Below are 12,203 nucleotides of genomic sequence, written 5' to 3' on the forward strand. Positions count from 1 at the left end.
ATACTACACCGTCTGGTGTCAAACATGATTAAATTCGTTTGTAAGAAATTGTAAAAAAAAAAAAAAAAAAACCTGGATGTTCGTTTCCCCCCGTAAATATTTGTAATGTTTACAAAAAAAAATTCTTAGAGAAAACAGTTATTTTCGTTGTCATGTTGGTACCACAGACACTTTGCTCATACTTTGTCCATACCGCCTGTCATCTGTCGTACTGACGTGGCAACTACTCCTGGTTTTCACACAAGATTCTTGGATCCGTCTGGTATTAGTGCTTATGGTTTTTGGTAATCATATTAAGCCATTAATAAATAATTTTAGTATTTTAACATATAACTTAATACGTTTCTTTTGACGTGACAACGGCTAATGTATCGATGAACGCCGGCTGCACGCACGAAAAAGTGTCCCGTTACGCTGTGTCCCGTTGCTGTGTCCCATTACGCTCATTGTACGCTTGCGCCGCATCTATCTCTTCCACTCGATTGGAACAACCATCGATTTGACTTTTTCGAGGCACATTAAACTTGAAACACTCCCATTCGTTTCCTACTTTTCCTATCATCGTCCTATCCTTAACAGAATAACACAGATTGGAAGAAGTTAAATAGCAAACATGTATAAAAGTTATAGTTAAAATAATCTCTTCGTTAAAGTAATGAACATATTTTAATTAATGAGGGCAAATAAAAGTAAATTTATCAATTAAATTTCGATTTCATTTCACTCCTCCTTTGTATCCATACAAAATTGTGATAATTCAATAAAAATGATTCAATTTTATTCATAAAAGTATGCAATCATTTCATCAATGTTTTGTTATGAGTCCGTAAACCGACTTTACAGACAACCAATTTTTTTTTTGGCAACTGTCTCATTGTCATCCCTCTGTGTTCGTCTAGCTGCAATTTTTTCCTAACTAAATTCCTTTCACGGAATTAATTACGTGTGCTGTCGAGGATTATAACATGTGATTTTGGCTTGTTTTCCGTGCGTTTATGTATTCATATTTGCTGTCCGTTCATGAAGGGTTTTTCTATGACAACCGGTGGAAAACAGCATTAGCGCATTCCTAGAAATTGTTTTAAGTAAATATTATCAATTGAAAGAATCAAAGAACGTCAACAAATGATTAAATTACTCGAAGATAAATTCACGTAACTTGGTTCAAGTGTCAAATTTAATGTGTGTCTGATAATTTAGACATTTTAACAAAGCAAAAATTTTACGTAGAAAAGTTTTTATGACATAACTGGATTTTAACCTGAAATGTTTTTATTACGTAGGCTGTTTAATTTATTTTTGTATTATTATGGACTATTAGTCAATTTGTAAAAAAAAAATTACCTAGTCAAATAATTATACAAATTAAAAGGATTTAAAAATTCATGAAAATATATCTTCTCTTGAAAAATGTGTTGCAGTCAAAATGTTGTAGTATCTCTTCGCCTTGTTACTAGGCGTGAAAGTGCCCGTCAAAACTTTTACAAAACGAACCAATGGACTATCGTTGATGAGCGTGTTAAATATTACTGATCGGTATCCGATTGGGGACAGGGTTTAAAAGCCCACTCAGCTTACGTGCATTATGGACAACGTAGTTAACGCCTATCGATTCTCGCAATCGAGAGGACTCGTCGCTTCGGCTTAAACTCTCGAATTAATCTAACACGCAAAACAATATAGAACATCATATCTATAGAAAAAAATAAATTTAAAAATTAAGTCCACTATCTTGAATTTTTTCAATTTGTTTTCTTTGCTGTAATTCTAATTTTGAACCATATATCCCAATTTTATGTAGGTCATGGTATAAATCATATTTTTTTCATGACTTATATACCTTGTTTCAAACACACATTTACCAACAGGTACTAGTCTGTAAGTGCCGCGAGGACATAGCTTATATAACGCGGTGGTTATAGTACTATATATACATCCATTTTAAATATTTTTATATTATTTGCAATATTAATTTTTTTTAATGTGCCAACTTCGAAAAACGTATACCTACTTTGGGAAGCATTTTTATACCACAAGTCGCGCTGATGCTTCCAACTTGTACCTATGTGATGAACCTGCAGCTGAGGTGTTTTGTCGGTTGAATTCGGACTCGCCCCGTACACATCCGAACATTCACGAGCGTGGATTATTCGGGCTCCTGACCCGGGGCCGGTGAATCTCGGGGGTTTCTCGAAGAAATATCTCTCCGTGAGGAAAAAGGCCGCCTCCGTCGTTTGATGGATTGCCGACTGGCGACGCTGGGGTTGGCGTGACGTAGCGAGTTTCATCGCTCGTTGAATGAAGAGGAGAGGGAGGGGGGAAGATTGTTCGGGTTCAGGGAGGGGGGAAACAGGTCTTGGGGGGTGGAAGATTAGGAGAGGGGAGGGGAGGCGGCGGGGGTTGTTATTAATGGCTGGCGGCTCCCTGGAGGGGTCTTTTGGTCGGCGGCGCGAAGGGAGGGGACGGAACCAGAGGCTCCCATTACCAGCCACTTCCGGTAAAACCTTCCCTCTTCCCTCCCCCCCCCCTCATCCACAAACACCCTTCGCCATTGACTGGCGGTGCGTTCGTGTGAGATCGCTAAAGATTCCACCTGGAGATCTCATCCCGGAATGCCATTCACGGTCGGACTGCGTTTGTCCTCGGAAGCACATTTGTGTCTTTGTGTTTGACACCTTCCCGTCTCGTTGGATTTTTACGTGCAACACCCGCCATTTCTGCTTGTAGCCTTAGTAACTGACTCAAATTCCAGTTAAGTTAAAAAAAAAGGGGGGGGGGAATTTATTGAACACGTTTTTTTTGACGTGACAACGTCTAATAAATCAATGAACGCCGGCTGCACGCACGAAAACGTGTCCCGTTACGCTGTGTCCCGTTACGCTCATTGTACGCTTGCGCCGCATCTATCTCTCTTCCACTCGATTGGAACAACCATCGATTTGACTTTTTCGAGGCACATTAAACTTGAAACACTCCCATTCGTTTTCTACTTTTCCTATCATCGTCCTATCCTTAACGGAATAACACAGATTGGAAGAAGTTAAATAGCAAACATGTATAAAAGTTATAGTTAAAATAATCTCTTCGTTAAAGTCATAAACATATTTGAATTAATGAGTGCAAATAAAAGTACATTTATCAATTAAATTGTAGATTTCATTTCACTCCTTCTTTGTATCCATACAAAATAGTGATAATTCATTAAAAAAGATTCAATTTTATTCATAAAAGTATGCAATAATTTCATCAATGTTCTGTTATGACGTTGTCACGTTAAACATCGTCCGTAAACTGACTTTACAAACAACCAATTTCTTTTAACTATACCGTTCACATTTTTTTTTGACGGGGACCTACCTTTGAAAATATATTGCAGTTCTGAAATTTTCAGATGTAAAAGTAAATGATAACAGTACTTGCAACATCGTTAGCTAAGAAGAATATTAAGACGAAAAATCTATATTTTTAAGAATTTCGTCTCTTAAATATAATTATCTGAATGATCTCTATGTGTATTTTTGCATAAATTAACAAAAATTCGATCGTCATCAATGCAAGAAAATATGCAACTGACATTTTAATTAATTTTATGAAGAATTATATTTACAATTGAAATTTTTTTCCAAAATGTGTTATGATAATAAGCTACGTTCAACACAGCATGCATTTAGGAAATTTCCTTCTTTGGCACTATGGTATGTTAACAGGAACTTACCAAATTGGAAGTAAGCTAGACTAAATCGGTGGTGCGGTGACGTGGAGGGGAGATTTACAAATGTGCACGTTTATATTATGTACTTCGATTATTCTAAAATATGTCAAAATATGGCTTGTACATTAAGCAATAATAAATAATTTTTTTTCTGTTTAAATATGTACGAAAGATGAAACAAAACTCTTTTAGTTTATATTTTATGATTCTGAAGCAAAAAGTTTTTTTTTTTACTTTTTTTAAAATTGCATTGGAAGTTTTTACGCAGATAATGTTTATGGTTGTTTATGAGATAATTTTAAGTTTTTTTTAGTTTGAAAGTTTATGTTGTTAATCCAATATTTTGTTTTGTTGATACATTACTATATTATCCTGCTAAGCATTTTTTTTATTATAAGAAACTTCAACACCTCGAGTATTATATTTAAAAATGGTACTGTACACTGATCTATTCCATCTTACCGTTTGTACCTATTTATCGTGCCTTTTAAGAACTTACTGTATTTTGGATCTCGCCCGTTTTTAACTCGATATTTGTTTTGGTGACTTAATTTGTTTCTTGGAACTTAACATGTAACAAGTAAATTTATGGCTGTTTAGCTTCTTCCATTAATTTGTGTCAAGCTTCATTCAGTTTACCAGCCAAATAATAGTAATTTTTTTTGTTGGTAAAAGTATAACGTTTTTGTTATTGGCTCGGGTTTGGGTAATGCCATGCTATTCAAAATAACAATCATTTTGTTTACACTTCAAACTATTTGAAAAAATTATTTCATTTGTTTTACTTTTTTCATAACAAATCATAGATTTTCAATTGGTTCTCGTTAATGTGACGTAGAGGTTTAATCAATCGATGGTTTGATCAAAATTCAAACAGTTATCTGAGATAGGAATCGGTATCTCAAGAGAGAATCATATTCGTATATAATAAATTATCTATATATGTGCAACCGTATACGCTAATAATTTCCATGCCATGTTTAGGAACGTTTCAAAAAAACTAAAGCTAGGATTTTCAAATTTTTGTCCATGTAGTTAACGTGTAGCAAAATAAAAACGCGTAGTTCTGTTAATTTTTTGGTTTTGTGGTAATTTAAGTAAGCTTTGAGAAGCTAGCAAGACACTTCCGTGCTAGATACAGCATTAAATTAATTCGTGAAATTTTTTCAATTACTATTTTGGGAGAATGTAAATGAGATACTTTTTATTTCCCGCACAAGGTCAAATGCTCTCTTGAGCTGGCTTGCATAGTTGAATTAGAAAACCTTAACTGGGTTACTACCCAAAATTATTACGCTTTTCTAACTTGGTGGTTATGCTCATGATTTTTAAATGCCATAACTAGTAGTAGTGGTTTATAAGTAGTTTTATAAATTCAGTAAGTGTTCAAGTCCATTTTATAGTTGAATATAGTTTGAACACTGAGCATATAATCTTGTGGTTAACGGATTTAAATAAAACTTTTAATTGTAGCCTTTTGACGTAAAAATATTTATTTTTAATCAATTATTCTTGATTCAATAAAAATTTGATTTTCCAAAAAAAAAAGTTTTTGAACATGATATTTCACTTATTTCGTAAGACTATATTTTTATTTATTTCTAAGTTATGTTAAAAAAAGATTTTATGACACAACTAAGACAGAAATGGTAAATACTGTACTGTGTAACATACAATTTCATGCTCTAAATTCACTTGAATAAAAATTGACCTTATGGTTCTTGAAAGCCATAAGAAAACGCGCATTAAAGTGATAAGATCTTTTACCAACCTTAAAGTATGGTCATATTTTTAATTCAATTAAAATCACAGGCAAAAATAATAATGGTAAAAAAGAAATAATTGAGGAAACCATCACTTTAAAAGAATACATTGCAGGTAAATCAACTCAAGTCACGACTATTAAAGCCGCCTTTTGTATTTGTGTGCACAAATTAACTTATTGCCATTATCGACGTTTAAAGTTTCTAAGCGAAAAACACTTTACAAACATTCCCACGATAAAATTGTTATTTTGCAAATCCTAAATATGTTACTACATTTAAGATCGTATAATCCTGTAAATTTGTTTTCTTAATTATGTTTATATGTGTTAAGTGTAGGGGAAGGCACGTAGAACTGACTCTGGCATCTTATTGACTTATCACTATGAACTATTTTTAAATGTAAAATTTAATTAATTATATTGTTTGTGTATTTAATTATTTTTACAAATACTTTTGGATGTAAATAATAAATAATAAAAGCAAGGTGTAAGGGGGTAGTGTGGAGAATATTATACTACTGGAGACTGGTTGTTTTTGTTGCTGGGTGTTATTGTGTGGCTTAGTTGATGTGCTTGACTTAAACCAGTTTCAACTGGCGAGAGTTTATAAAACAAACAGTATAATATATAAACGTTTATTTCATTAAAAGAAAACACTTTAAAGTTTTCAAAAATGTTCATATGAGCGGTAATGTACTAAATAACGACTTCCAGTTCCAGCTTATCGTTTGAAAATCATCGCCAAGTCTTTTTCTTAAGTCAGATATTGGGACTTGGAAACTTTAAGTACAAGTTTGTACTCCGCCAGTTGGAAAAGGTTTAAGGAAAACTGTGTTAAAGTACCATGGATTTGAAATGTAGACAAGTATGATTGTTGAAAGTTGATCATTACTGTTACTGGGAGCCTGCGAATGGATTCGCTGACAACTTTTTTTTATAATTCTTGCAAATAAAACTATTTTTTAATATATATTTTTTTCAGGTAAATATTAAACCCATGTCACTAAGGTTGCCAGATATTTTATTTAATTGGTTGGTTTAAAAAAAGCTTAAATTGTTTTTAACGCCTTCAAAGTGCCGCGTATGAATCCATGCAACCCTTCATTACAGTTTTTCAATGAAAATGCGCGCATAACACTTATTGTCACACATAGTTTTCAGAAGTTATCGCACAGGAGTGGAAGGTCTACGCTAGCCAGTCACAAAGGTGAAGATGCAATTAGTTGAAGTGTTTAGACCGACCTTGTTGTCATCCTATGGCAAAAGGCCACGTGGTGCTCCCATTAACACTTAAGGGTGATAGTTAATTAAATGATTTCACGACGACAGTTTCTTGTTTCCCCCCTATATTTAGATGGATTTCTTAATGTAACTCTGGTTTATTTCTTATAAAAATTTATCAGTTCAAAAATAATTCATTCAATTGTTTTAAAACAGTTAAATACTATTTTAGATATAACCCTATCCTAAATAGACAACATGTATTCATGTGGAATAATGTTTAAATATATCGTTTGCCAGTGGTCTTTTTACATTTTCAAGTTATTTAAAGGATTTTATTCAATAACCAAAATGTTTTTTTGTGACGTTAACTACATTCAACCGTTTTATTAAAATCTTTATACCATTCGGAAACATTTTTTCAGTTAATGCTATGTTTAAAACATTAATAGTTATTAAAATACATTGAAAAAAATTATTGAAGTTGTAGAAACTTTTGAAAAAAAAAAAGTATGGTTGTAGTGGAGTACCAATAATACGAACTTCGGCAATCTGGTAGTCCGCTTGATCCGAAACCGAAAGTAAAAAAGAAATTGACTTGCTCAGTAAGTTGTTCCCTCTTCCACCGCCAGGCTACGCCTCTCCAACTATGAAGCACTGGGACCTATCGGCTAGAACAACTTACACTACTTTACTAGACAGCGTACCAGTCTCTTATCACCCATTTCGTCCCGAGATTTGGTTATGTTAAAAATACCTTATAAATTAAACTGTGAAATCACAAGGTATATGTGTGTGTGTGTGTATATATATATATATATATATATATATATATATATATATATATGGTATGTATGACGTTGATGAACTCCGAAACCGTTCAAACCGATCGCCGGGAAGATTGTTATATTGCGATTTTTACTGCCCTTAATCCATATTTGGTGGGTGAGTTTAAAACTGAATACCATTTTAAAACTTTGCGGATTCTAGATCACATAATACAAACCATCCATTTTCAGATAGATACAGGTAAATAAATAAACATGGGAAGGACAACATATTCCGGGTTCTGCTATTAATTTGTGTGCTTATATAATCACACGTTACTGTGTAATTTAAGTTCATTTTAATAATTTTTTTTTTCGTTTAGTCCAAAAAAATTCGTTAATTCCATTCATTTTGGATTATTGGGACTCCACTGTTATGAATGAAAATTTGTATTATTTACAAAAATATGGAGAGTTAAAAGTATATTTTTTTTTAATTTAGGCTGGGTTGCGCTGTGCATGCATAGGTGTCCGTTTTCAGCGCGGGGTGTTGACGGCGGCTGGCCGCGCTCTCTTGTGTTGCAGGGGAAAAGCCGTACAAGTGCTCGTGGAGCGGCTGCGAGTGGAGGTTCGCGCGCTCCGACGAGCTGACGCGCCACTACCGGAAGCACACGGGCGCGAAACCGTTCAAGTGCCGCCACTGCGACCGCTGCTTCTCGCGCTCAGACCACCTGGCGCTGCACATGAAGCGCCACAGCGACTCTGCGCCTGCGCGCTAGGCAAGCCCCGCAGCGCACGGGCGCCCTGACGGCCGGGCAACCCGCGCGACACGGGTCCTTGCCCCTTGCGCGCCAGGCAACCCCGCTCGCCACCCACGTCGGGCGGGTGGCGTCACCAGCTCACCCATGCCAAAAATAAAAAACAAAATCTTTTTTGAAAGTCGAAGAAAAAAATAGTGTTAACGTGTTTAGCGAACAAGCATCACTGCCAAGATAACTGAAAACTAATTTGGTTTAGAATGTTTTTTTTTTTCTCTATCGACTTGGCAATTTTGCGAAATAAAAACTTTCACACAGTATCCAATGGGGCCAGTTCATAGATTAGATTGTAGTGTTTCCAAAGAAATAATAATACAAAAGTATATTGCCCACATTTCTGTTCTTAGAATCTGAAATAAAGTACCATCACGAGGGGAAGTTAATTTTTTTAATTGTGTACACTGACGTTGGGCATACAGAAATTATAAAAATCTTAAACTGAATTTCAATCGACGATGATTGTCAACTGTTTTCAAAACATGGCGGTGAGAATTCTTGTGTGACTAGAAACTTGATGGCGTGAAGTTGGCGCGAAATTGTAAAAGTGACTTTATAGTGCTTTCTAAGATTGCCAAATTCCAATTTCTTAAGACATCTGCTAATATACGTATTTTTATTGCTGCTGTAATGACTGCTTAAGATCTTCGTATTAATGTTCTTTCTTTTGCTGAGGTATTGTTGTAGCTAAATTTTTATTAGAAAGTGCGATGTCTGTCCCGCTTTATTTAAGAATTTGTTCTTAAAACGAGAATATAAGTCTACAGACACAAACATGTACGTAACGAGAAAAAATATATATATATATAAAATTGAAGGTAGTATACTTTTAGCGTTTAAAAATGTTACAATTTCAGATCATTTGTTAGTTGTCTGTTTTATTATTAACTGAAATGATGCTGCATTTTTGTGTTGTGATGTTTGCTAACTTTACTTACTTAGCTAATCCTTCATTCTGTTGTATGTCGTTAGATAAATATTATTTTATTTGTCTACTTGGTAGTTTCGAAGTGTACAGAGTAGCCCATTGAAAAAAAAAATGCATCTCGTCCAAAACACATAATGAAGCTACCTTGTGATCAATATCCATTTTGTAACATCATGCTGAAAATTAGCATAACGTTTCACATTGCATATTCACGCAGTTTCGTTTCAACTCATTATTAGTCGTAGTATATAAAGTGTCACGGCGATGATTGTCGGCGAGAAAGAAATAATTTTTTTAACCGGTGATTTTACCGAAATAAAAATCTTTTTCTAAAAAAAAAAAAAAATCAATGTTTTGTAGTTAAGAGAACAAAATGACTGGTTTTGAAATTACTGGGGGGGAAATTGAAACCCGCTGTAAATTGAGTGGCTGTGTGAATTTTAACTTTTTTTTTTTTGCTCGCGAGCAATGAGAAGACTGGCAACACGTGAGCGCCACGTGGGAGAGACAAGACTTCGCCGAGCTCTGACGTGTATGGAGTCTGATCCCGCCAGTTCCCCCGTCGATCACGGGAACGCGAGACCGGAGCGAGTGGTTTGCCCTCTGACGTGATCGTAGTCATGTGAGCGAATGAAACAGTAAATCATCACTCCTCCCCCTTTACCCCTTTTCCATCACCCGGGTTCAGATGAGTCACCATGTGTATGTGTGCGAAACCCTTTAGCGTATTTCACGAATAGGTGACTGATCAGTTATTTACAATTTTTCTGCCATTTTACAATTTTTTTCTAGAATGCAAAAAAAAATTCGATTTCATCGTTTATTTTCCCTATTCTTACATTTTTATTTTTGTAGTCCACTTCAATCCGCAACAGATTATTGTTGCATCTTTAACCATAAATGAAGTACAAAATATATTTACCATATCCAGTAACTAGTTCTCATTATGTGAACCTTTAAGAGTGCATGCATGCATGATAATGTAAATAAAATAAGTATTTGCAGTTACTAAACTTTAGACTTTCATGACCACGCATTCACTGAGAGGCATAGGCCTATGAATTTCTGAAAAAAAAAAGTTTGATAAAAGTTTCTTATTGATTGCAATCTTTTCTCCTCCGAATCTTTCGATTACAGCGAAAATGGTATGTTGTATGCGAGTAAAATTTGAAAGTGTCCTTGGGCGAAGCTTGAGTTTAATTATTCCACATGCAACGATCAAATAAATTGTTAGAAATTAGAAGTAAAAGATTACGTGTGTACGTTCTGTGTACCAAAACAAAAGGCATGTTGCTGTTCTTTTACGCCATAGCGTTGTTCTTGTTTATGTACGTTTGCGAAGTTCTTTGTTCTCACATTCCTCTTAACACATCCCCGACTCTGAACTTTTCTACTTCCATACGCGTTTTATTTTTAACCACGAAGTATGTAATGAATGGTATTTGTAAATGCGCGAGAGAAAATTTATTGTATTTAATAGTTTTCTAGTGTTTGTAGTGTTTTGTACAGGAAATGGCTTTGTTGAGCTACTAATAAAGCAAAGGAAATTAATATAATATATTTTGTGCTGAAACAGTGCAAATTGATTGTGTTTTACGATTTGTAAATTGTCAGATAATAGATGCTTTGAATGTTTCTAAGTAAGACGCATGAGAGTAAAAAAACAACTTGACTCTGCAACACAGATACATAGAAACTTCTACGTTCTTTTTATATATTATGAATAATATGTCACTTTTGAGTCATAAAATGATAAAGAAGTTGAAAGAAATTTATGCAGATGCAGTTATTAAGTGCTATGATTGTGAATTAAAGCAAGTTGTATGAAGTTCTTCCGATTGTTATGCTGTAAGAAATAAATGAAAATATCACTTTCTTTGAAATGAAGAAAGTATGTATGTATGGCGAATTGGAACATGTGCTAATTTTTTACGTACTTCTAAATACAAGATAGTGTGACTGTAATTAAATATTGCAAGTGTTGTTCATTGTTTAATTTTCGTGCTCCTATAAATGTTTAAGGCTGTAATTATTTATAATGTTAAAAATTTATAATTAGCTGGTTAATGTTAAATTTGTTTTAAATTTGCTTTCCTGCCTAGTTATTGAAGATATCTTTTTTCCTTCTTTTTTTTCACGGACACGAGTTAACATGGAGCACAGGTTTTTTGAGCATGTATAAAGAATGAGAAAAATTTTGCTTCATCCTGAAGAAATAAAAATTCGTATGTTTCATGTTCTTGATCTTATTGCAAATTAAATTGTCCTTTATGATAGTTTGTGTGAAGTGCGGGGGCTTTCATGCCGCCACAGGCAGCCACGCAAGCCGGGGAATGTTTTTTTTTCTGTACGTTTCGAAGGCTTTTTGTGAGTGAAAGTAACGAACTGCGAGGAATTACTTGACGTGGCCCCTGTGGCGGCGTGAAATGCTCTCGTTCATCTCTGCTTGTATTTCAGCTCGTAAAAATAAACGTACGTTCCTGTTAAAATACAAAAAAAAAAAGGTTTATTTTTTATTTTTACTGTTTCCACCTTCATCTTACCATCCCTTACCGGAGGTGTAGGCCAGTTTATTGAATGTTTATACAAGGTGATCCGAGACGAAGTGGATAACACGAAGGAGCTAACTCGTCGTGCAAAGTGTTACAACAACACAGCTTGTAATCGCAGTACACTTGGAGTTACGGCGAAGCACGCTCGCGACACTGCCCAGCATTGTGAACATTAAAAATTATTATTTTATATACTATCGATGATTATGATATCTTTTAGTGTATTTTTTAATTTTACCAATGCGTTGATTTTTTTAAGACCATAAAATGTTGCCATTTGATAGTTATTACAGTTGTAATTTTTTTTTTACAGGAGACAGTGGGTCACTATAAATAACAAGGCACTCCATTCATTAATTAATATGGTCGATCAGAACTAACATTTTTAATACTGAAACTTAAAAAAAACATTTATGACAATAATGGTTGAAACCAAGATGGCG

At 34.4% G+C, this 12,203-nt stretch overlaps 1 protein-coding gene across 1 annotated transcript in view; it reads left to right on the forward strand.

The window, feature by feature from the left end:
• Nucleotides 1-11,443, forward strand: part of LOC134536807 (Krueppel-like factor luna) — a 362,378-nt gene extending 350,935 nt beyond the window's left edge. The window contains exon 3 of the mRNA XM_063376748.1: nt 8,051-11,443. Coding sequence (XP_063232818.1) covers nt 8,051-8,244 — 194 coding nt within the window. The 3' untranslated portion in view covers nt 8,245-11,443. The remainder of the gene's footprint in view (nt 1-8,050) is intronic.
• The last annotated feature ends 760 nt before the right edge of the window (nt 11,444-12,203 follow it).

This window comes from Bacillus rossius, chromosome 11 (assembly GCF_032445375.1).
Source record: "Bacillus rossius redtenbacheri isolate Brsri chromosome 11, Brsri_v3, whole genome shotgun sequence".
NCBI classification, from domain to species: domain Eukaryota; kingdom Metazoa; phylum Arthropoda; class Insecta; order Phasmatodea; family Bacillidae; genus Bacillus; species Bacillus rossius.